This window comes from Cyphellophora attinorum (genome assembly GCF_001299255.1).
Source record: "Cyphellophora attinorum strain CBS 131958 chromosome Unknown Contig18, whole genome shotgun sequence".
Lineage (NCBI taxonomy): Eukaryota > Fungi > Ascomycota > Eurotiomycetes > Chaetothyriales > Cyphellophoraceae > Cyphellophora > Cyphellophora attinorum.
The window spans coordinates 331,999-356,659 of NW_017253246.1; the positions used below are offsets into that span (position 1 = coordinate 331,999).

The following is a 24,661-nucleotide window of genomic DNA, read 5'->3' on the forward strand; positions in this document are numbered from 1 at the left end:
CGTTGGCTCAACACCCATCAAATTCATTGTCTGCTGCAAGATTAGAATCTCTGTGTAAATCTGTCAATCCCCTGATAAATGCCTTCGGGTCCGTGACTGAGACAAGCAAAATCAATATCGAAATATGAGTCAGCTCATCGGCGTTGTAAAATGATCACCATGCTTCTGGGACTCTAGCTGACTATCATGTCAGGAACAACGATGGACCACACCTCTGCCGACTCACAGTCGGGTAATTCACGCAAGGTTCCTGAGCTGCCAATTGCGATCTCTATGATCGCTGGCAGGTACATGCTATTCGACATTGAGGCTGGCATCTACTTACGACGAGAGCACAACATCTGTGGCTATAATGTAGGCACGCTTGCCCAGATGCCTTCGCAGAATGGTTTCCTCGGACTGCCGATACTTTTAATGCCAGAGGAGGCTCAAGTGCTTGTCGACAAGGGCGTTGGCTGCATTGTTGATGACAAAGCCGCGCACAGATCCGCCCTCGACCATCGGGACGAAGCTCGGGTAGCTGAGTACCGCGCCGAGGTCGTTCGTCACGCGACCAAGCTCCAAGCGGTAAAAGAACAGTATCGGGCTGAGACGAAGAAGCGACATCAAGTCCAGAGAAATGCCCAGCGAAGCGGAACAGATTCAAATTTAGGGTCCGAGACTGACCTGATGTTTTTCGATGACGATGACACAGTGGCGGAAGACTCGGCAAGCAAGATGACTCAAAAGAATCCAGTTCAATTTTCGGAACAATCAGACCGCATTACGCCAACAACGTCCGGTCCTCTACTCGATCATGCGTCACACATAGCTGGCAGCTCTGGAAGGCCAATTGAAAATCTGCCACCAAATTACCCGCTCTTCCGACATCTTCACAACAAGAAGTACTTCATGACACCTGGTCTTCGATTTGGCTGCCAGTACACTACGTACCCTGGTGATCCGCTGCGGTTCCATTCGCACTTCCTCACGACGGATCTCGGGTGGGAGAAAGGCATGGATCTCATGGAGCTTGTTGGAGGAGGCAGACTCGGCACAGGGGTGAAGAAAGGCTTCCTTATTGGTTCGCATGCAACATCGCAGGACACCCATACTGAGGCATTGACCGATGAAGCCAAGATTCGGACCTTTAGCATTGAGTGGGCGGTCATGTGAGTAATATACGAAGCATCGGCTATACTCGTCCTAGCAAACGACACTCCTCAGTCATTTCTTGAGCATGAAAGCCGGACAGTGACTCGTTGCAGTCGGATTGTTCACGAACAGCATCCACCAAGATGCTTGGACTAAGTCAATGGTGCAGTGACAGTGCACATTGGTGCCGCAGCCAACGTCCACAGCTGTGAATGCTGGAAGTACGAGTGGTGCCAAGCCATTCGTTAATCGAAATCAGATCGGGAGGGCCTTGGCGATACCATATCTGTTAATGATGACCGATCATGGCGGCTTCGGTGGTTCCTTATGTAACGTCGCCTCGGCAGCACAGGCCACGAGGAATATGCTTGCCAGCTGTGACATTGGCGACTACAACTTGCAGATGCTGTGTGACGCATTTGCAAACTAAAGTGTGAAAGTAGTCGCGATGCAGTCTAGTGCACCACCGGCGTCGTCGACCATTAGACATGGCAACGAAGCCAACCATGAAATACTTCTCCGACGTCCAGATACTGCGCCTGCTTGGAGGCGCTATAAAGCCATCTCGATGGCGGGAGGAAGCTTGAAGATGGCTTCCCTCCCGAACCAAGCAGAGCAGACACGATGCTCAACTATATTGCGACCAGTCTGCTCATCGGCGCTGCATCGGCAGCTGCTGTCAAACGCCCGACGTACTCTCACGGAGACTGCCATCAATTTGCCATACCGATCAAGGCATCGAGTCCAGGCGCTGTCTACAAACTCCCTGTGGTGAACAATGACTTGACCACGACGGCGTGGGCTGTTGCTGCCGACTGTTGGAGCTCAGAGGTCCGCGAGGTCGTCGAGAACATCACGATCAGTGGGACTTACAGCATCCATGCGCAGCTCTGCGTCCCTACCGGGTCCAACGCAAAGGATGTCCTTCAAATTGCCACCCACGGCGGCCACTATGACAAGCGCTACTGGGACTCGGAGTATAGGCCCAAAGACCACTCTTGGGTATACAGCGCTCTCGAACAAGGCTATAGCATTCTGACCTACGACCGCCTTGGGAGCGGAAAGAGCGACATCCCCGACGCTACCGCGGTGTGCAAACCGGCATCGAGCTCGACATTTTGCGGCAACTGACGAAACATGCTCGCGAAGGGACACTGCTCTCCCCGAAGGACTGGCACATGGCGCCATCCAGCCCACCTGCCAAGATCGTTCATCTCGGCCACAGCTTCGGCTCTGTCATGACCACCGCATTCTTGACAAACTATCCCAACGAGACAGACGGCGGCATAATCACTGGGTTCGCGATTAATCCATATTTCGGGCTCACGGGGATGAGCTCATGGTACGCCAACTATGCAGCCACCACCCATTCGCCCGATGGACCCAAGTGGGATCGACCTTCAGGCTATGTAGTCTCCCAGAAAGAAGGCATCCAGGTGGTGTTCTTCGGTGGCGATCCATCAACTGCCTTCACAGAGGAGCAGCTCGAGTATGGTGACAAGATCAAGCAGCCACTGCCGATCGGTGAACTAGCTTCCGGCGCGCAAGTCCTTGGACGGCCCGGAGGTGGCTTCACCGGGCCCGTACAGTACGTATTGGCTGAGTTTGATATGTTCATATGCAAGGGTGACTGCAAAGGCGCGACGAACGAGACAGTGCTGAGGAATACACAGTGGCCCAATGCCGCGGATATCGAGGTTGTAGTGCAGCCAAACACTGGCCACGCCTTTCCGCTGCACAACAACGCTACGGCTGGATTTCAGTTAACTTGGGACTTTTTGGAGAGGCACGGTCTGTAGAACGGCCAATGCCTACACAGAGCTGGTGTGTCCGGACCAGGATCTTCTCTTTGGATAGGATTCGTCAAATAATTCTATGTTATAACGATTGTGATCTCCAGGCACACTATCTCGTCCTCTTTGCTGACACTGCACGTTCCTTGCTCCTACACCTCAAGAGAGGCAGACAATGCCACATCTATTCGTCCGGCAGCGAAGAAGGGTCGAAGTCAAAATCCGGTATGTCAACCACAACAGGCTGCTCATCAGCTAGAGCCGGCTCAAATGCCTCACCGGGTCCTCCCTGAATATCGAAGCCGTGAGGCCAATAGGGGTTGCTGTTGAGACCAGGTTCGCGAGCAGCGATTGTTCCTCCCCTGGTGAGTTGATTATCTGGGAAACCATTCATGCCAATGTCACGAGACTGTAGCTTGGCTTCTTTGTCGTTGACGACAACCGGAGCGGCGAGCGCCAATTGATGCAAAGCTGCAATGGTTACGAGGGTCAGAAGGATGGAGCGGGGGAAGTGCATGGTGGTGAAACCTGTTTGGTCGAGGAGGTATCCGTGAGTATTGGTCCTGAGGAAAGATAGTAGCAACACTGTATACGGAAAGGATTTAGTAACGGAATAGAACAACGGAAAAGGAGATTCGTAGATTCAAAGTGTCGTTGATGTATTGGAGGCTGATGGCTAACATCAATTGACAGAACAGCGGCAGCAGTTGCTTTTGTACCGCTAAAGTGAGAAGTGCAAAGCCCTCGGCCGAGACGTTAATATACATCGCCTTGGTCCCAAGTCGGCACCGCTTAATGGTGGTGCTCAAAATAGACCTCGCTCCTTCTCGAGCAAGTAACATATTCTGACCGCCTTGGACAGTCCGGATTCCGGCTCCTTGGTTGGCGCGCTTTTCGAAGAATCCTGAGTCAACACGAGCCTGTTGACGATATGAGTAGTTCAGTCTCGGTAATGGCGTGCCTGACCCCGGTGCTGCCGTAGTGAGCCCCAAGCCAATAGAAGTGGAGCCTCTCGGCCGGAAGCTTCATTGCACATCTCTCTGAGGGCTTTGCAGATGTGCCTGGAGGACGCTGTCGGCAGAGATCTGCACAATGCCTCCGTCTGGCGTCTGCGCTGTGACACCCGCTGGCGACCCTCGTTTGACTTGCGTTCCCTGTGGTCGACCCAACTTGCTGACGACGTTCGCTTTGTCGCCCAGATTACGAGGAGTTGTTCCTAGTGGCATTGCTGATACCCTTCACACCTCGAATGGATGCCACTTGAACTTCCTCCCAGCCCGATCCACCGGTCTGTACTCTAACGCATCGCCGTTGACCTCCATTACCACTTTCCTCACCCCACGATCCGAACCCTCTCCCACCGTGACAGCATACCTAAAGACAGCGCCCCTCTTCATCACAGTCCTCACCCGATCCCCCTCCATCACAATCACAAACGTAAACTTCGTGTCCCTCACCACCACTCCCTTGAACCCAACCTTACCCACATCCTTACACCTCACGACCTCCACCTCCGCCCCATGATAATCCGCCGACGCAAGCAAACTCCCCTGCTGCGCCGCGCTGACTTCGCGCGTCTCCCAACCGTCCACGAGTTTGCCGTCACGCGTGAAGTTGAGCACTTCGAGCATGTACCCGTTCCAGAGGTTGTTCAGACCTTTGTAGACTTCGTACTTGACATCCTCCCTGCGAAGATCATAGATACCGAGGCTGCGCTTTTCCTTTGCGCTCAGGGGCTGGGGTTTCTGTTTGGAGAGATGGTAGCGCTGTTTGTGCTGTCGGATCCGCCGGCGTAAAGCGCGTTGGTCGGTTGTGGTGCGTTGGAGGTGGAGAGGCTTATGCTGAACTTTGTCGGTGAAGACTCGCAAGGCGGTAGTTGGAGAGTGTGCACGCGTGAGCAGTGTGTGAGCGGGATGAGATGGCGTAGTGGGCACAGCAAGCGAGTTTGGAGGCGTGGCTGTCATGTTGGCGTACGACGTGGTCTTAGCGGGTGGATATGCCACGTGGGTGTTTCGAGATACATTCGGCGCGAGGACGCTTGCAGATTGAAGCGGTCGGTGTTCCCGAAAGGACTTGTAGCGATCGGCCGTACAGTATGACTACCTCACAAGGGTTCGTATGTTGTCCCAAACTAGAGATGTGATTCCAAAAGAATTAACGCTAAATGCCAAGCGAACTGAAACTAAGCTTCGGCGCCCGCCGATGGGATTTCGCCGTTCGGAGACGCCGCAAGTCTAGAACAGCCTTCACATAATCCGGGGTAAAAACATGCACACTACGCAAATGGACAAGGCTTCGAGTATTTCATATCGCGATAGAGAAGGACAAGGACCAACCTGGCAGAATATCTCGGGTCGTGCATTAGGTCTAAATCGTCTATTTAGGATAGTATGTACTTCCGGCACCCAAGCTGGGAATATCACGAGTGTACCCACTCGAACCATTTCCCTCTTTTGTCTAGACTTGCTGAACGTGCTGAGAGCCTACATCGCCGCTATACCCGTGAAACCAAACATCCGTGGGTTGTGTAGAGCTGGTGGCACGTAGCTGCCCTGGTATGGGGGATTCGACGCCGCAAAGTCGGCATTCTGGTAGAGCGGATTAACAATGCCGGATGGGAACTTGGGACGACTGTTGACCGCGGGCGGAGCTGCTTGTATTTGTTGGTAGAATGCAGATGCTGCATTGTCATCGTACTCGGTCTTCCAGCCCCATTTCTCTTTCAACTCATTGCCGATGAAGTCAACGCGCCAGCCAGTCTCCTTCTTGATCTTCTCGAAGATCTCAAGCACCTCATCCTGCTCGCGCCTGATAGTCAGGCTGTCGGCTGCAACAGCCAAGCATCGAATCGATGCTGATGCAACGCCACGGTCTTTGACGTGGGCAACAATACCACAAATTTGACGAGAGTGATACTGGCGCAGTTCGGCCATCTCTGCGGCTGTCTGTTGGTCAATATTGGTAATTGGATACACTGCGCCTAGCAGAGCCATCGCTGTGTGGTAGAACAAATTTGCGACAATCGTGGTGCGCTTGATGAACCACACCTCAGGGAATGCGCTCTTCGAGGTTCCGACGTATGCCGGTATGTTGGCCATTGCGTGCATTGTTGGAGGGACACATCTCTCCCAGCGCTCACAAAACTGTTTCAGTCCGAGCCATTCCTGATATCTCTGCTGCATGCGCAGTTGCTCGGCCTGTACTGTCTGCTCCTGGAAGCGAGGTGCCTTCGATCTGAAATTCGTGACTTTGGCCAGAATCCACAGTATCTTGTGTGTCCAGTCTTCTTCATTGCCGCCAACGGCTTGCGGGTTCATGGTCATCTCAATCCCCCAGGTGTCAGGATCCCAGGCGATGCCCCAATTGAAGTGTAAACAGCTAAAGAGCTCGAGGCCAACATTGAGCCAGAAGCATGCTGCTCCTATGCCAGTCGCATTGGCATCCCACCGACACTCCTTGATGAGCGCGCGGGCGCCAGCAATGTGATTCATTCGTTGGAGCGCCTTTTCTGACATAACTTCGTACACGTTGAGAATTGTGGCTGTCGTTGCGCATAGTATACTGTCGCGGTCAGGATTCTGCAGCGACTTCAATAGCAGTTGTGTGGCCGAATTGTAGTAGTTCAGGGCATGTTCCTCCGGGTAAGACGTCGGATTAACCAGTGTCAGATGCCGCACGCCACACGCCAGTATAGCGTACTTCAGCATCGGCTCCTGCAGCGCCTGGAACGGGATCAGTCTTGAAAAGTGCTTCTCGGCGTCCATGCTGTCCATCCAAAGCCCAACTTCTTCCACGAACACTTGCATATACAAAACTTCGGTACGATTCTGAAGCGGCGCCGGATACTCGTTGTTAGGTTGCGAGAGGCTCTGTCTTGGATACTGTTGTGGTTGCGACTGAGTCCCATAGACTGACATCTGTTGCATTGCATCTTCGAAGCCAGTTCCAGGTGCTTGGTACATATTTCCTCCGTAAGTTTGATATGAGGATTGGGGCGTAGGGATCTGTTGATGGCCCATGATAGGAGCGTTCAAGAGTCTCATATCAGTACTCTGTACGGTCCGCCTGCGTTTAGGCGTCGGCTCTAAACCTTCATATCTTTCCTCACCACCAACATACTCGGAAGCAATATCGCGCGAGTCGTCCTGAAAGACGACTTTCCAATCGTGAGTCCGAGGCAGGAGGTGCGGAGGTTCCTTCACTGTTGTGTCGTGAAAGTTGAGTCGAATGCCTCGTTTACAAGTCCGGTTGGACTTCTTACAATTCAAACATATAGGCGCCCCTTCATCACACTTCAGATGTCTCTGCCTGCATGTCAGACAGCCTGTGCGCACTCGTCGAGACTTCTGTGATGCAGCAGTAGAGGTCTCAGCCTCTGTCATCGAAACAGGACTGTTCTGCACGTTACCAGAGACAGGTGTCGTCTGCGAAGATGGTTGCTTGCTCATCGGATCAACATCTGGGCGAGGGTACGGGGGAGTTGGGAGTGAGTCGCGTCTATACCGAGAGGCAGAGGACGGAGTCCTTGTCCTCGAGTGCTGTCGCCGGTCTAGCTGGGTCGAAGGCTGAAAATGACTGTAAGCTGTTGATATGCCCTCTTCGAAAGCGAATTGCGATGGCGCTGCGGGAAAGGGGTATTGCGTTGCCTGTATGGAAGCCACTTTGAAGCTGCGCTATGTGCGCGAGCAGCACATACAATAAAGCGATGGGTTGACGTTAGATGAAGTGTTCAGCCGAGCCTCTGAGATGCCGATGGTCCAAGCCGCCGGAAGAGATCGTGAAGTTTGGTAAGTTCCGGACGACGCCAAGACCTCAGGGATGTATTCGTACGTAGTTGGGCTCTAGTGCTTGATGATTGCGATGTGTCTGGCTGTCGAAATTTTGCGTGAAAGCGGGAGTGCGCTGCGGTGCAATATTGTCGTAACAGTCGAGGTCGCGATGTTGCTATTGGCGAAAAAGAAATGTCGAGGGAGATTGGTGATTGGAATGGAAGGTCAAACAGGCATGAATTGGCGGGTGATGAATCTGTTGATGGCAGGTGCTGTCGAGTCTGTGGGGGAAAAGGATAGAGATGTGAAAGCTGAGACGAGGGCCGGATCGACGAGATGTATACTTCTGCGCGGCCGTTTCTTGCGACTCCTCTGTCTTGTCGTGGATACTGGTGAAGATGGAGACGATGTGTATAGGACTAGAGGGAAGTTTTCCAATAATTCCAGAACGCCTATCAGCTAGTCCTTGCCCGTGAAGTTGACAGGCTGCAAGTCAGATCTGCTCTGCAAGATTTGACAGGCGTATGAAATCCAGACGCTCGGAGCTGATCAACAGTATGCTGTGATTCTTTTCGAATTGGTGGACATAGTCGAGACAAAGCCAGGTACATTGGAATCTACAACAGTTGTAGGACCTGACACAATTGCGAGACCCCGGTCATGTTTGAGGTCAGCAGCGACCAGGGATTAAGCGGATGCGAGGTCGATGAACTTTGCTCGCCCAAACTCAGCAGCGATTATGAGGTTCCGGTGCAGGGGTCTGTAGCCTATAAGCATTATTTCTGGGGGCCGCAACGTCCTGCGCATTTCGTCCGCAGCGTCATGCATGCCCCACTGACCTTCGATCTTCATCTTAAAGTCTAGAACAATCAACCCTCCGTTGGTGATTTGTATTTCGTCTCTGCTCACCTGCTCAATCTCGTAGGTCAATTTGCAGCTCACTCGGAAGATGCATCCATGCGATCGCTCGGTTGCAAGGTGACTTGGCATTAAGAGACGACGCATCTGGTAGTATAGATTCTATAGCCTCAGCTTGCCGTCCCAAATTGGGGGCGCACGAGGACCTCTGAGGTCAGAGCTGACGAACCCCCGGCCCAATAAGCGTTCGGCAGCTGAAGTATGAGACATTGGTACTTGAGCATTCTGACTTGTCCAGCTCGAAGATTGCAGAGCAGCCAATGTAAATCACCATACTCTTCCCTGCTACGTGATTGTAGTAGGCACTGATTGACTCGCTCGAGGCAGCAGCTGCGGTGGACTTCGAAAGGGAGAACGCTTCAGAGAAATGAAATCAGATCCCTGTCAACCCGCTGGTTCTGGTGACCAAGAACGCGCATCATTGGAAGGGTCTCGCCTTCGGAATCCCGATCCCAAAGACTCGGACCACCCACGCCGCCACAAATGCAAAAGAGAACTGCGGAGGACACCTTATTGGGCTGTTCATGCAGCTCGCAACTTGCTGTGGCTTCGCACCGTTTGTTGCCCGCCTTGAACTGCTGCATGCAGCCCATGACCTGGCTCTCTTTGGCTTCGAGCCTCACGGCGCCCCCGTATCTCGACGGATGTGGCATCCATCCTTGACTAGAAAGGGAGCTTGGCTCGTTTTCGCTTAAAGATACTCCTCAGCAATAGATGACTATCATGCAGGTCCCCATTAGACACGATGCGTGCACTGGGTCGCAGAAGGAAAACACTGTAGCCGATCATCTAGGTGGTGGAATGCACTGGCAAGCAAAAGCTTTGGGACGGAAGAATCGGAGGGCGATTGGCGTAGAAGAGTGTATGCATCGTGACTTTGTCGCGCGACTCTCTCATCAAGGCGTGCAGTATCTCTCCATTTCATACCTTAGGTACTACTTACTATACAATACCTAGGACAGGAGCCCACCCGGCCAGCAAAATGCAAAAAGCGAGGAACGAGATTGCTCGAAAAGGAGACACCGTGGTTCGAACACGGGACCCTGCGATCTGCAATCGCATGCTCTACCACTGAGCTATATCCTGAAGCGATTGTTAGAATCAAATATTTACCCAGATTATTGTAAGTACATACTCCTTGAATCTGTGTGAGATTTTGACAGCAAAAGTTTGAGAATGTCGTATATGAATGCTTGGGATTGCAGCCAAAAGGATTGCCTCAATTGCAGGTGGCGGAAAAGGCTTGCCCCGCACACAAGCTATGACTCAGGGAGTCTGTCTGCTGAATTGTAGACCTGTGAATTGCCAATGTATACTCTGTCAACCTAGGTACACATTGATTCCAAGGTTGCATTTATTGCGCGTAGCCCTACTTGCAATGGTATCTGAGCATGACCAAAAAGCTCTACCTCTGGTTTTAGTTGCTTCTCAGGCCAGGTTGAACTCATCAGCACCACCGGCACCCAGCATCATGTTTCTCTGCTTCCTAACCACATCGCGCATTTTTCTTGCAGCCTCGTCCTGGTCACCAGTGTCTTCCACATCCACCTTGCCTGCTTCTGCAGCACCTCCAACCGGCCTCCTCCTTTTGCCAACATTTGCCTGGACGCCACCAGTATTCTTGCCTCTCATGCCCTTGACATTCATTCCACCAGGCGCATCTCTCAACCCAAAGCTCTTCGCCGTATGACCCAGATGCAGTTCTTTGATATCGAACCAAACCCTCTCCTTCGCAATATGCGTCGCATAGGCTCGTATGTGGCTCTGGAACGCGCTCTTTGCTGCCTCCAGCCTTTCCCTGTCAGCCATCACCCATCTCTCCACCTCCAGCTGCCAATCAGTCGCTTTCGTCTCCCACTCCTTCCCCGAACTATCCACATTGGGCGAGAACCCTTTCCGGAGGACCTCCTCCGTAGAGCGCGACGTTACTGAACTGCTGGCGGGATTGTCTAGGTCCGGCTTGAACGATGACCGCAAGACATAGACGTAGCCTTCCTCAGAGCCCGGGAGGAGGAAAATGATGGCACGACCGTCCCGACCAACGCGTGCAGTGCGTCCGATCCGGTGGAGATGGTCATCCGATGAAAACGCGGGGTCGTACTCAATGACGAGGTCGAGGTTAGGGAGGTCGAGGCCGCGTGAGGCCACATCGGTTGCTATGAGGAGAGACGGCGTCGTGGCTGCGTGGAACTTGCGAACTATGGCTGTGCGGGTGGGTTGCGGAAGGGAGCCGTGGAGCTTGTAGAGTGTAATGGGCGAAGTTGTAGTGAGATCTGGCGACTGCCGAACTTCGTTGGGTAGGTCTTCTGGTGGTGTGTCTGGGGTGGCAGAAGTCGCGTTGCGTGTGAGTACTGAGAAGTGAAAGTCAACGCTGTCAGCACAGGATATGAAGACGATGGCTTTGTTCACAGAGCCTTTGCGAGCGAAGATTCTTCTGCAAAGCGCAGTGAGCGTGACGAGGCGCTGTTTCGAGGGCACCACAATGTAGGACTGTTTGAGTTGTGCAGGAGCAAGAAAAGCCGTCGAGGCAGACGCTTCGCTGGAAGACGTTGTGACGGCTTCGTCGGACTTGATTAGTGCTGCATCCTTCAAAGTGATCTCGCCGAGTTTCTGAACATTCATTTTCAACGTTGCCGAACAAAGCACAGTTGTTCGCTTTTCCGGCAGTCCCATCTGGCTTCCTTTACGTCGTTTCTGGTCTAGGCTTGTGATGATCTTGCTAATGTCCTGCTCGAAGCCGAGATCCATAAGGCGATCGCCCTCGTCGAGGACGAGCCACCGAACCCATTTGACATCCAGCACCTCGGTGTTGTCAAGGTGATCGACAAGCCGACCGGGCGTGGCGACCAGGATGTTGAGTCCTTTCCGCAGCCGTGCCTTTTCCGACTTCTTGCGCTCACCACCCGTCACCGTTCCTGCCACGATATGATGCGCGCAAGCTAGAAGCCGTTCCAGGACTACAGAGATTTGCTTGCATAGTTCTCTCGTAGGAGCCATAATGATGGCGAACAATCCAGAATCACGATGTATACCTGTCTCACTTCCCTCCGGCTTCATGTTCATGATCTTCTGAACGATTGGTAGCAGATACGCCAGGGTCTTGCCTGATCCTGTCTCGGACTGAATGAATGCATCAGAGTCTTCTTTCAGCATCTGCGCCACTGCCGCCTTCTGTATGGCTGTGGGATTCTTCAACTCCATCTTCGTGAGTAGATGGGCTGCGATCGTGGGGGAGAGCCCCAGCGAGGTGAAAGTGTCGAGGCCATCTATAAGAGGTGCGTTTGATGGCTGTGCCGGTGTTGCATCTGCCTCAAGCTCTGTTTCTGCTGACTTCGAGACCGGGTTAGAGGTGAAAAGCGAGGACACGAAGCCATCTGGGTTGATACGAATCGCTGAATGTGGCTTCTTCTCGAATGCTTTTGCTGATGCTGTCGTCGTCGCATGCTGAGACTTCGAGTCGTCGTTACGTCTTCGCTTGGGAGGCCGTTCATCAGGGAAGTCTTCGGCGTTCGGACCAGTTCTGGGCGTTCCATCTGTAGGCTTCGATTGCTGCCCGTCTCTTCGCATGGCATTGAAACGTGCCGCTTTTTTGGCGCGCACCCGGTCCTTCCACGAGCCTCCTCTGAACTTCTGTGCCACAGGCCCAGCAGTCGGACCTGCCGCAAAGTTCAAGAGCATGCCATCCGCCATGACTGCGGCTTCAGACGCGAGAACTGCAAGGTGGAATCGAATGTGAACACTTCGACTTTTTTGAGAAGCGCTGGAAGGAACTACTCCGATTGGCCACAAGAACTCCATCAAAACAGGTACCTCCAACTGCACACAGTGCTCTGTGAGGATGAGAAGCTCGCATGAACTTATGGGAATGGGACTTTTCTATATGAGTCGAAACAGTACAGTGCGCAGGAAGATGCGTCAACCGTCTTCCTGCCATCCATCAGAGACGCCGCCCAGCGTCTGCCACGGACCCGAGTCGAGAGTATGGCCCTCAGAAACCAATTCATGAGAGCCTACCCACTACGCTCATACTCATCTTCCTGCCGACGTCAACGCCATGTCCCCTTCACAATCTTCCGAGACGTTGCTGGCTTGCGCGAAGTCCGTCGACCGATGTTCCAGCCACCGAATAAAGTCGGCTTCGTACCGACTATGGGCGCTCTCCACGAGGGGCATCTATCGCTCGTCCGTCATGCATTGAACGAGAACAACCACGTCTTCGTATCCATATTTGTGAACCCGACACAATTCGGCGTCAACGAAGACTTGGACTCATATCCCAAGACGTGGGCCAGTGATCTTGAGAAGCTCAAAACATTGCAGGACGAGCATTTGCAGTCCAACACTGGAGGCAGAGACAGCCGCATTCAAGGCATATTTGCTCCTTCTGTAAAGACAATGTACCCAGTGCTGCCACCGAGCTCCGAGATCGACGGCGACGGATCATTCGTGACTATTACGCCTCTGTCAAATTGGCTGGAAGGTGCTTCGAGGCCGGTCTTCTTTCGTGGAGTTGCAACTGTCTGCATGAAGCTCTTCAACATTGTTCAGCCAGATCGAGTTTATTTTGGGCAAAAAGACGTCCAGCAGTCTGTTCTAATCCGACGTATGGTCAAAGACTTCCATATTCCTACCCAAGTTCGTGTTATTGAGACGAGCAGGGAGTCTGATGGGTTGGCAATGAGCAGTCGCAACGTCTATCTTGGAGAAAGAAGACGCGCGGACGTGGCAATACTTTCGAAGGCGTTGTTTGCGGCTCGAAGTACGTATGATTCTGGTGAAACATCGGCTCAAGCGATTCGTCAAGCAGCCTGGCGAGTGTTTGACGAGCTGAGACATGCTGGTCAATGGCAAGCCAACAGTTGCAAATTGGAGGTCGACTACATCGCCCTGAGCGGACCGGACGACATGGCGACGTTTGACGACGCGGCACATGTTGACCCAAAGGAGGGTGCCATTCTGAGCGCGGCAATGAAAGTGTTCCCAGTCGATCATCCCGCCAATGATGAAGAGCGTGGCCAGATTAGTGTTCGACTGATTGACAATGTGTTGTTGTCTGCAAAATGAGCGTTAATAGATATCCCAGAGAGAAATCTTGCCATCCTTTCCTCCAGCTGTGAGCCAGTGAGTCGTCTGTGCTTTAATGCTGCGCTCGTGTCGGATCACGTCCAATGCTGTTTCATCCGCCGGTGCTTGCCGGTCAGTGAGCTGCGACTGAACGGCCAAATCTGCGAAGGCTGTGGAGAAGCAGCCAGCCGCATGCCACTTGAGCACTGCAAGTTCTTTCATCGTCTTCGTGGAATAGACTCGAAGTCGGCTGTCCCACCCTGCCGTTGCGAAGAGCTTGCCATCAGACCGAATGCTCAGGCCCTGTTGCCCAGAATGCTTGGTGTCTATGGATCGCTGACGCTTCGAGGAAATGTTGCCAGAGTCCGCATTCATGGAGAACTGGACGATTTGTGCGTCCGCGGAGGTGGTAAAGAAGCTCTTCGTATCTGGCGAGACAACCAGTGACAGGACGGGTTGACTGTGCGCTTTGATAAGGCTTAAGCGCTGGTACTGGAGCTCGGTCTCGCTGCGGCCTATCTTGTAGATACCGACTCGACCATCCTCGTAGCCCGCCAAAAGAACCAATGAACCAGTAGTCTCGCTGCCGATCAGTGCCAGTGACATTACCATTCCTGTATTGACTGTATCCTCCGAGCGTATCTGGAGGACACGTCTTTGGCACGGGAGTGAGAAGATATCGACGCCCCCATTGTCAAGACCATTCGGATTAGCGATCAACAGCTGATCCTGTGAAGAAGGGCCAGAGGCAGCAGCAAATGAGCAGAAGTTCAGAGCACTCATGTCCATCACATGCGTGATCCATGGTTGACGTTCTTCGCTACTGGCGCTTGCTGCGGGCAGTGTCTTGCTCAGTGTCGCCAGGTCTTTTGGCAGCTGCCAGACTACGAGCTTGTGATCTCTGCCATGAGTGATGAGCTGCTCTGTGGCCCACGCAAAGATTGTGCTCACTCCACCGACATGCGCCTTCCATACAGCAGCCGCTCGCTTACTTGCAAGACTCCAAAGAATGAGCCATCCATCATTGTCTCCAGAGGCCAGATACGCGTTTTCTGCCAAGAAAGTCAGGCTGTTGACGGAAGACTCGTGACCGCGAAGGACGAAAGTCGGTACGGCAGGCTCGAGTGCGGACATGTCTCATATCTTGAGGGTTGGCTTTAACGGGATTGATGCGGTCATTCGGAGCCTTCGTGACTTACAGTCAGTTGCGAAGAAGACCTTCAGATGTCGTCAATTGCACCGGGTCCACGTATTCAGGTGCCTTAGCCGTTAGCAATCACCATCCTGTGCTTTCGATATCCTTCAGGAGCTCAGCATTGCTTCTACGTCCACGACCCAGTCGTCAAAAGGCAAAAAAGCATCGAAAGTGCCCACGATCGGAATCGAACCGATGATCTTCTCATGTCATATGCGGTGTTACGAGTGAGACGCTGTACCCTGGTGTTACTGTTAGATGCAGGCCATTTTTTGGGCCGTGGGAAGACGAACACTAAGCCACGCGGGCGACCTCAAATCTGTGCGTCAGAAAAGCACGATTTAGCGCAGAATTGTCGGACTCATTATATATGAAGACTCAGAGTTTGATCGACCATCCTCGCTCCTACACATGTGCAGCTGAGGTTGTGGGGCTTGTGGGGGTCGTCATACCTCCACTACCATTGGGGCCCTGTCTCTCCCTACAAAGCTTAGGCACACTGGGTAAACAGGCACCTAAGAACGGGGTTGAGATCGAGGTCAGTTTTCGAGTGACGGAACGATAGCTCTCCTGATGTTCATGCCTGAAACCCTTCAGACCTCGTCAGGGCGATGTATCAAAGAGCGTCCCAGGATAGCGCCAGCCATCCTCCTCAGGGCGGTCAAGACCATGCGCCCGTACAGCACTTGCCACCGCGCTTAAAGCATGTCTCGTAGCAGGTCTGCGCCAACCGTGCTCAATTCCTGCAGCGCACCTTGTGGGCTGTGTTGCCTCCGACCGCAGGCAGCAGCGGGTGATCGGCTTCTCCCTTAATGAGCAGACCGGCTTGATGGGGCGCCCCGGTACGATTGCTTGATTCGATATCGTGCAAACGTACGCCACCAGCTCTCTGCAATCGGGCCACATATTGTCTTCAGAGCGCTTGGAATGGTATCTGATGTAAGGCGGGAGGTCCCAACTGTGTCAAGCGGAACGAGTTTTCTGGCGAGGTGCTCTCAGTCATCCTCCTTCCTCAAGATCTCACATGGTCACGTACGAGCACACGGTACCGTTTCTGCCCCGTCGATTGACACTACCCATGATTCGGCAGCTTATGCTACTACCTCACGATGTCGCAGCTTCCGGCAGGTCCACCCTGCCGTACCCATTGGCGGATCACCCGTGGCTAAGACCGATGGTAGCGACGGGAGCACGTCATCTGATGGTTTAGATCTTTACGGCGCCGATTGAAGTGTACGGAGATCATAAGCTTATCCAGGCGTATCTCGAGTGAGGGCTGAAGAAGTGTCATTGCCTGTGGCTCATGTTGTGCAGAGGACCGTGTTCCAATACCACTGGGAGACGCCTAGAACCGAGTCGTTGGTTCACACATAGGTCATGCCGACCCTCAAGCAGAAGCATTGGAGAGTATTTCAGTGGCCTGACATCAGTCTTGCTCAGGTCTGCGCCTCCACTACAAGTATTCCACTTGCGGTCTGTTGTAGCTAACATATGCTCGAAAGCAAGAGCGAACAGGGACAGGTGCACCGGACATGGCACGCCTGGCAGCAGGAGAATGAGATCGTTCAGTACTTTGTTATATTCATGGTCTCGGTAGTTCAGATGGCTTCCGGTCGCTTTCTGGACGAAGAGCTTGCTCCAACATTTCTGCTACTAAATTACTACCCTCACAATATACGCGTTGACATTCATGGGCAGAACGCCAAGTTCATCACCGGTGTCTTAGACTGGAACCAGGGATTGGTCTCGCAACTGGCGTTGTGCGTATGCTGCATCGATCTGGACCTGGTCGGTACACTATTTGAAGAGGGTGGGGGACTCGACTTCACCGCATGCCATTCCCATGATCGTGGCAACAAGACCTGAAGACGAGTCCTCGTGTGTGGTCACGGCGTTGTTCGATGCCATGGTAAGGATTCAAATGCTCTTGTGCCTGGCGCTGAGCATGGACACACGCGGTGGCTAAGGGCCTGCAGGTCAACGCGCAGACAGTGGATCTATGATGAGCTCGAGAACGCATGTCTCAAGCGACGTTCGTCTACAAAGGACGTTGCTGTGAACAGCACCGAGATCAATCGTTCTGGGTATGATAAGAGCACTTTGGTCAAAGAATGAGAGCAGACTCGACAGTGCTCCTCCGGTGGCACCTGCAGCACCTTGCCATCTGGGGTCCAGAGAAGCTTGACTGCGGCACTTGAAAAGCTGTAATTGCGTCCCGCCCGAGAAGACGACACCTGATCAAGAGTCCAGCTTTTCCGATACTCGGAGGACCAGTATACCCGGGTTGACCTTACTGACAACACTCTGTTCCGACACACTTGCCTCATGAGTATACAATTGGATTGGCGAAGGGTTGTTGCGATCGTGATTTGCTACGGCTCTGACCACATCGTAAGTCTTCGGTCGCATGAATCGCCATCTGGTGAGCCGTTCTTGCAGTGTCTGCTTGGAGCTCGTGGCCCTTGGCTTATCGAACATTTATGCTCGCAAGAACGGACGATGAATGAAGCTAAGGTTGCAAGCAAATGCGAATTTTCAGGCAACCAGTGGATGCCGTAAGCAACCCGAGGGGGCCCCTATATATGAATCTACATGTCCCTCCAGGCAGGAACATCTTTCTCCCCATCTTTCGATTGATATCGAGTGCTATCATCCTGTGAAGGCAGCCCTTGATACCAAGGCATCCAGTACCCTAGCAGACTTGCCTCAATTTGCCCGACCAACCCAACATTCCAGATCCCACCCCAAACAGATACTCCTCTAGCTCAAAATGGCACTCCCACGCTGGCCCTACCTCTTCTCCTACTTCATCGCAACCTGGCTCGTCGGCGTCTGGGCCGTCTGCCAAACCTCCTACGCCCGCACCCTCTGCGAACAAGTCGGCTTTCCGATTCCCGCCAACGAGCACCCGAGTCCCTACTTCTACCTCTTCGCCAACAAGGAAGGCGTCATGGGTCTGGTTTTCCTGGCGCTGCAGTTCTTTGGGGAGTGGAAGGCGGTGGGGATCATGATGGCAGTCATGTGTGTCAACGGAACGGGGGATGCGTATCTGAGCACGAGTGTGGGAACGATGGATTGGGTGGAGGCTCTTAAGGCGCACATGGGGGTGACGATTGTGGCGGGATGGGCTGCTTGGAGGATTCTGGAGGAAAATTGGTAGGGGTGTGGTGAATGCTTTGGGGGAGACTTGCAGTGGGGTTGGCTGCCAGGCATATATATGCCACACTGGAAAGGAGAGGGGTTGCTGTGGTTGGTCAAATTGGGCAGCAGAATGTGGATCACATGCGAACAGATGCAACTGGAGTCGCTTGGAAGGACTTGCTCAGTAAGTAAAGTGTACATGGCTTCAGAATTGAACGTGATTGTTTCAATGACGATCAGTCATCCGGCGTTCAGGGCGCTTTGTCATCCGGTCCGAAACCAGGCTCTTTTACCCCCGGCGTCATTTAATCCGTATTGTCCGAGTCATCCGGCGTCGTCTTTAACTTCTCGAGCCGGGCTCTTTTATCGGTCGTCGCTGTCCCATGCAAACAGCATACACCACCATCAAACTGAAGCACCCGCAGATGGTCACCTGCCGTGCTAGAGGCCTATCACAGGGTGTCGTAGTTGACACAGCACTGTTGGTAGAATAATTATATGCCACTGACGTCCGTCAACGCTACTCACCTGTCATGAAGCGCCGACTTGCCCTTTCGTTTCCTGCTTCACAAGGTATCGCCGCCACATCTAGTAACACATGGCCTTGGTGCAGCGAATCCAGGCCGACAATCTCCTACGCTAGCATAAGCAGCACCCTCTGATCATTCCCTCAAAACAACCTCGCCGCCAATACCGACGGTGCCTGGACCAAGATGTCGATCGCCTGCTTCCGCCAGTAGCCCTATCTGCGCCAAGTGGGAAGGCCGAAAGTGTGCCTGGCGGATCTGGCCCGGCCCTGGCTACTAGTGCGTGCCGAGAGCGGAACCATATCTGCCAAGTCCCGAATGCTGGCCGAGGGGCGTGCCTTTGAGTTTTTGCGTGAGAGGTGTGGCTTGGACCTGGTGGATGAGGCTCGAGGAGTGGGCGTTGTCGAGCTTCGGGAATCGGATTTGCTGAAGATCTTTGTCTTCCGTGGCATACCGAGTCGACCGAACTTGAAGTCTGGAGATGTCTGGCGCCGATCATTTGATAAGAAAGCATAAGGGGCTGTTAAGAGAGGGTTCGCTAGCTCGGACTCCAAGCTTTATGAGCTCTGAGTGCCACTGGCGACGAGACAGCTGCTTGCTGGGCGTGGGACGGGCGACTCCTGGACGACTTGTCGACTTGGTGGAATAATGTGACTGCTTGATGGCCGTGCTAATGGAGCAAGGTTCGATACGCCGAGATGCTACGACAGATGCTGAGCTCCGAGTCGTGTGCCTTAGACTGTCTGGCCGGGACGTACTTGACAAGCATCGGAGCGTAGAATCGAATGCTCCCAGAAGCAGGAGGCAGAAATGTACTCCCCAGGGACTCGCTTCTTGTTGATGCCGACCGCTCAGTGTCAGAGCTGGATCATGGCTTCTGTGGTAAATGTTTCATAGTCATTGTATTCTGTACAGACCGACTGGTGACGATGTGCCTATTGTACATGTACGTCCTTACAAGGTCTCCTGGGGTATCATCGCGTAGTACTCATCGGACTTCTCGCCCGCTCACTCTTGTCCTCCATCTCGCCCATCTCGATCACGCTGAAGTCCGAGCTGGCATACTGTCCGGGCATGGGATGTGTTGATATATCGACCGTGGTCTTCGTAGAGATCACACCCTCGGTATTGCCAGCGAAGTGGTCTTCATCTGAGTGCCGTCTCGACGATGGAGTCGTGCGGCCACGGCCGAGGAAATCGACCCGTCGTGTGCGGGCATGGGTCAGGGGTCCTTCGATGGTGGTGGTCGTGCCCCAGAACATGCCTTCACCGCCGTGCTTCCAACCCAGAGTATCGAAGCCGAAGTCGTTCTTTGGTGGAGGAGCGCGAGAGAAGATCTGGAGTAGGGCGTCAGTGTTGGAGACACACGGGAACGTTATAGACTTACCAGCACTCGGCGTGTCATTACGTAGAGCATGACGTCCAGCCAGCCGTTCGAGGTGATTGCTGCGCCAGCGACGCAGAACCACCAGTATGGAATGACCATTCCGGTCATAGCAGCCATACGACCCGCAGCGAGGGGAAGTGTACAGCAGACATAGACGACGGGAAAGATGATCATGTATTTCGATGCTCGTTTGAGAGTAGCCGGATCTGAAGTTGTTGATCGTGTTGTGATGGTGTCAAAGTTGGCTGCCCTTCGGTAGATCCAGAAGTAGCTTTCTCGGTCAATACAAGTACACGCAAATGGAAAAGGGACAAGCATACATCAAGGCATACACAACAATTGTGCCGAACATGCAGACGAAGATCCAGAAGTAATGAAGCCATAGACGTGTAGACTCATACCTTCGGTTGACCCAGCACTGTCTCGTCAGCGACGGTGAACACGACAAGTGCGGTGACTTACCCATGCCCCTGCTCGTACAAATATATCGTCGTGAAGCACGACCGTGATGATGCCAAGTAGATATACAAAAATCCATGCGCCTGTAATCCAGGCGTAGAAGATCTTGTTGCTGATACTTCGGCCTTTGACGACAGCGAACCACGTGTGTAATGCGATAGAGAGGATGAAGACACCGGAAGCCAGATCACCTGTCGAAACGAACCAGCCTGGAGATTGTCAGCTTGCTTCATGCCAGCTTACGACCAGCATACCGTTCGCCCAACATGTTGTCGTCCCGACTTCGATCTTTCCTTTCGCTACTGATACAGCGGCCAGACTGAACGCCATTGCCTGTTGGATGTCGGCAAGCAGGAGATTGTAGATGAGAAGCAGGAATTGATTGGCGCCATTGGCGAGTTGCCCTTTGTAGTACCACCGACATAGCTTATATGATAGGAAGATGAACAATCCTGTTGATGATACTAATGAGAGGATGCCGAAGAATGCGACCGCTACGAGTCCTCTCTGTAGGACTGCTGGCAAAGGATCGAGAGCATCCGGCCTGCTGACCTCCGGGAGCGCTGAGAAGTCGCTCATGGTTCGTTGAAGGGTCAACGCTCGGACAGATGGTTGAGAAGCCTCATTGCCTGAGATCGTATTGGGTTTTGAGGTAGAGTCAATGCCACGAGGGACACTTCAGCCAGGGCCAGCCCAGAAATACTTTCCGCCCCGACGAGTGGGACAGGGAAGTTGCAGATCAAAGAGTCACCTTTACCCTGCTAGCACGAAGAGTCTTCTTCTGTCCACCACGGACTGGGCGTTTCATGCGGGTCATGCTGTCAGGGGCACGCTGTGGTTAGCACGTGTGTTTTAGTTGCGTTTTTGACACGTTGTTGTACCAATCGTATACGAAGCCGATTCCTGCGCTGCGACTAGCCGCCGGAGCAAGTACTAGTTGCATTGGCTGGTCGTACCTGGCAGATTCTCCACACCGATTGAAGATGGGTTAGCGATACTCCCGTTTCCGATTAGGTGTTGGCATTGCACGATTGATGTGGACTCTGTCCCATCGACACCTCTGCAGGTGCTGACGCAACGTAATAATGCTTTGGGTTGGATTGTCTGTCAGGATGAGTCTCAGGGGACACGTGCTGTTTCCTTGTCCATGAAAAGTCGTGTAAGCGAGATATGTCCAGATCTTCTTGAGACATGACGGCAGTCCACATATTCACACGCGGGAGCACAGCAGATGTAGGGGCAGGGTTATTGCCACGTTTTGCAAAAGGAGGGAAATGGCCACACCGTCGCAACATTCGCCATTTGGCTTGTGTAATGATACAGCTCTTGGCCGCATGGAATGATCAGGCGGTGGGGTAGCCTTTTGTTCTGGACTGCATGTTCCTAGCGAATCGCCTTTGTTCGAGGCGAAAACCTGGTCGCTGGCGAGGACTCGGGGAAGCGAAGCAACGCCGGGAGATTAGGCAACTAGGCTCTTTTGAGTTTAAGGATGTTGCCGCTGTTCCATCCACGCCAAAGTCAATTCATCAATGATACGAGGTCTACCGGACACATCCATGTCGGTCGCAGTTGCGCTGCGCAAGCCTCACGACGACGGTGGATCGTCTTGCTCTTGACAGATAACGAGAATGCAGGAACATCGAAACCTGTGACTTCGGGAAGGCCGGTTAGGTGAGTATTGCTCTTCTTTGGTGAAGAGGGTCAGTACTCGACTGCGGTGCATGCCGAGATTTCGACGAGATCTGAGCGCCCGGGCCCATCATAGTTCGGCAGGTGCTGGCTGCGTTGCCATCATGTGAACGCATATTCGAAGCTACTGCCGCCACAACGACGCAATGAGATGTCTGTAAGCTTTGTTTATCAGGCTTACGATTAGCTCGCAAGCTATGGCGGCAGATTTAGTTGCAGTTGTACTCAGATCAAGTGCCGTGGTCCATGGGTCTTCGGATTGTACATTAGTGCCGACCGTAAGCATGAAACTTGTGGCCTGTCTGGGAATGCTCGCTTGTATAGTGGTTTTGTAGATACGATCAAGGTCAAGCACTGGCATAGTCTTGGTGGTGGTTCCACCGAGACCTGGTCTGAGGATGTGGCTTCCGTAAATTCCACGTGGGAAGTGGTAAGTGTCAGTGTCTTCAAGGGACAGACGGGGAAATTCGCTGGGAAGGGACGAGGCGCGACGACTCAAGCCAACCAATGAGACGCTACTAGTCAGCAGTCCTGCGCAAATGTACAAGAGCGGCATCCGAACGATGACAGCAGACCTGGCCGGTTATTGTATTTGCCTTCTCCGACTTCCTGCGACTTATGATCGAGTGCGGGAAGCGTTGTAGCATTTGAATTTGTCATCCGGCTTGACATAGACACCAGAGGCACTAGTCTGCTTTGGGACTAATCAAATCGATGCGGAGAACTTGACCAGAAAGTTGTCTGGCCGCAATTCGAGATGCGCAACCCACTGCTTCTGCCAGAGCCAAGTTTGGCCACGTCAAGTCACTTTATCATCGTCGCATTGATCCTCTAGAATGCTGCTCGAAGACCAACGTGTCCTCCACGAGGATCTCGAGCGTCTTGAGCAAGCCGTGACCGAACGAGTAGCAGAAGATCCCAGGAACATCAAAGATAGGTTAAACCGGGACCACCAAATCGATGGCTTCCTTGTTCGCATACAGGAACAGTCGAAGCGGCTACTTGACATCTATCGTGATGCGGAGGGACTGAGAGCCAAGGAGGTACAGATTCTTTCAACAGGCGACCCATTCGATGAGTTCTACAAAGAGTTTGAACAGGTCAGAGAACACCACAGACAATACCCGAACGAGCCAGTCGAGAATCTGGAGCGAGCGTACAAGCGGCGGCGGCCCGACGAAGGCGAACCGATTGTGTCCGAGATCGACAACATGTTCACTGGCGAAGAGGGAAATGGCCGTTTTCTCGACTTGACCACTCTCCACGAAGACTATCTTAATCTTCCAGGCGTCAAGCGTCTTACATACCTGCAGTACCTCGACAATTTCGACGCTTTCGAACCGCCGCGGTTGCCGATCAAGAGACAGAACAAAGTCACCGACACCTACCTGAAATACGTGACTGACCTCGATGCTTACCTCGAGACTTTCGTGCGCCGAACACGACCCCTCGATGACCTTCAGGCCCTCTTCCTCCGACTGTCGCGCGAGTTCGAAACGGCGTGGGACAAGCATGAAGTTCCCGGCTGGCCCAAGGAAGAATCAGCACAATCCACGGCCGCTAATGGGCCACAAACCGAAGGTACCGGCACTGGAATCTGGTGCACAGCCTGCGAGAAAGACTTTGCAAATCCGAATGTCTACAAAGCCCACTTGACCGGCAAAAAGCACATTCGAAACGCCGAAGCCAAACAATCCACCACATCAAACGGCGTCGATCCCGTCCTCCCCTCCACCACCAACCTCAAACAACGCATCATCGCTTCCCACGAGCACCGCATCCGCGCACTCGCTGACCTCCTCTCTACCGAGCGCAGCAATACCCGTGTCAACGTTGAGCGCAAGCAAGGCATGACGGAGCGAGAACGACAGGTCGAGCTTGACGCTCTCTTCGCTGAAGATGACGCCGCCATCTACGAATCCTACAATCGCGATCTCAACGGCGCCAATGGCGACAGAGGCTCCGACGCCGGCGATGGCAACGACTCCGATGGCGAGCGCATCTACAACCCGCTTAAGTTGCCTCTCGCATGGGACGGCAAACCTATACCTTACTGGCTGTACAAGCTGCACGGCTTAGGCGTCGAGTTCACATGCGAGATATGCGGGAATTTCGTGTATATGGGCAGGCGGGCGTTTGACAAGCATTTCTCGGAGACACGGCATACCTATAGACTGAAATGTCTGGGGATCACGAACACGAGCGGAAGTGGCGGGGTGAATCTGTTCCGGGAAATCACAATGATCGCGGATGCAGTGGCGTTGTGGGAGAAGCTGAAGCGGGAGCGTAGGGAGAAGGAGAGTCGTGAAGGTGAGGTCGTGCAGATGGAGGACGGGGAGGGCAATGTCATGCCTGAGCGGATCTATCTGGATCTGCAGAAGCAGGGCATCCTGTAGGGTGTTCTTGTGAGAGGCATTTGCGCGGTAAAGGATGCATGGCTGGCGCTCAAAAACTGAATGGACGGAAGCAAGATGTTTGTAATCAAGAGATGACCGGATGGAAGGTCCGATACCCAGAAGATGCTACATTTGCGCTAGAAGGCAACACAACAACAGAGAACACTTGCACAAGTACAACTTCGAAGA

The 24,661-nt window shown here is 53.2% G+C and overlaps 10 protein-coding genes across 10 annotated transcripts; 5 read left to right on the forward strand and 5 right to left on the reverse strand.

The window, feature by feature from the left end:
* Positions 1–201: 201 nt before the first annotated feature.
* On the forward strand, positions 202–1,155 carry AB675_4216 (putative tRNA-splicing endonuclease subunit tsp-4; the record flags this gene model as incomplete). The annotated part of the gene is made up of 1 exon (XM_018144340.1): positions 202–1,155. The coding sequence occupies one exon, from the start codon at positions 202–204 to the stop codon at positions 1,153–1,155; it is 954 nt and encodes a 317-aa protein (XP_017998434.1).
* A 603-nt stretch (positions 1,156–1,758) lies between these two features.
* AB675_4217 (uncharacterized protein) lies at positions 1,759–2,933 on the forward strand (the record flags this gene model as incomplete). Its single annotated transcript, XM_018144341.1, has 2 exons — positions 1,759–2,136; positions 2,193–2,933. 2 exons carry the CDS (start codon positions 1,759–1,761, stop codon positions 2,931–2,933), a joined length of 1,119 nt encoding a protein of 372 aa, XP_017998573.1.
* A 178-nt stretch (positions 2,934–3,111) lies between these two features.
* AB675_4218 (uncharacterized protein) lies at positions 3,112–3,444 on the reverse strand (the record flags this gene model as incomplete). The annotated part of the gene is made up of 1 exon (XM_018144342.1): positions 3,112–3,444. One exon carries the CDS (start codon positions 3,442–3,444, stop codon positions 3,112–3,114), a length of 333 nt encoding a protein of 110 aa, XP_017998496.1.
* Positions 3,445–4,165: 721 nt separating this feature from the next.
* AB675_4219 (RNases MRP/P 32.9 kDa subunit) lies at positions 4,166–4,891 on the reverse strand (the record flags this gene model as incomplete). Its single annotated transcript, XM_018144343.1, has 1 exon — positions 4,166–4,891. The coding sequence occupies one exon, from the start codon at positions 4,889–4,891 to the stop codon at positions 4,166–4,168; it is 726 nt and encodes a 241-aa protein (XP_017998631.1).
* Positions 4,892–5,410: 519 nt separating this feature from the next.
* Positions 5,411–6,946, reverse strand: AB675_4220 (uncharacterized protein; the record flags this gene model as incomplete). The annotated part of the gene is made up of 1 exon (XM_018144345.1): positions 5,411–6,946. One exon carries the CDS (start codon positions 6,944–6,946, stop codon positions 5,411–5,413), a length of 1,536 nt encoding a protein of 511 aa, XP_017998640.1.
* A 3,096-nt stretch (positions 6,947–10,042) lies between these two features.
* Positions 10,043–12,304, reverse strand: AB675_4221 (ATP-dependent RNA helicase dbp7; the record flags this gene model as incomplete). Its single annotated transcript, XM_018144346.1, has 1 exon — positions 10,043–12,304. The coding sequence occupies one exon, from the start codon at positions 12,302–12,304 to the stop codon at positions 10,043–10,045; it is 2,262 nt and encodes a 753-aa protein (XP_017998503.1).
* A 291-nt stretch (positions 12,305–12,595) lies between these two features.
* Positions 12,596–13,678, forward strand: AB675_4222 (Pantothenate synthetase; the record flags this gene model as incomplete). Its single annotated transcript, XM_018144347.1, has 1 exon — positions 12,596–13,678. One exon carries the CDS (start codon positions 12,596–12,598, stop codon positions 13,676–13,678), a length of 1,083 nt encoding a protein of 360 aa, XP_017998471.1.
* A 3,965-nt stretch (positions 13,679–17,643) lies between these two features.
* On the forward strand, positions 17,644–18,033 carry AB675_4224 (uncharacterized protein; the record flags this gene model as incomplete). The annotated part of the gene is made up of 1 exon (XM_018144348.1): positions 17,644–18,033. One exon carries the CDS (start codon positions 17,644–17,646, stop codon positions 18,031–18,033), a length of 390 nt encoding a protein of 129 aa, XP_017998528.1.
* A 1,482-nt stretch (positions 18,034–19,515) lies between these two features.
* On the reverse strand, positions 19,516–20,966 carry AB675_4225 (uncharacterized protein; the record flags this gene model as incomplete). The annotated part of the gene is made up of 5 exons (XM_018144349.1): positions 19,516–19,878; positions 19,929–20,199; positions 20,249–20,346; positions 20,391–20,596; positions 20,642–20,966. 5 exons carry the CDS (start codon positions 20,964–20,966, stop codon positions 19,516–19,518), a joined length of 1,263 nt encoding a protein of 420 aa, XP_017998612.1.
* Positions 20,967–22,912: 1,946 nt separating this feature from the next.
* Positions 22,913–24,472, forward strand: AB675_4226 (Pre-mRNA-splicing factor sap61; the record flags this gene model as incomplete). The annotated part of the gene is made up of 1 exon (XM_018144350.1): positions 22,913–24,472. The coding sequence occupies one exon, from the start codon at positions 22,913–22,915 to the stop codon at positions 24,470–24,472; it is 1,560 nt and encodes a 519-aa protein (XP_017998585.1).
* Positions 24,473–24,661: the final 189 nt, after the last annotated feature.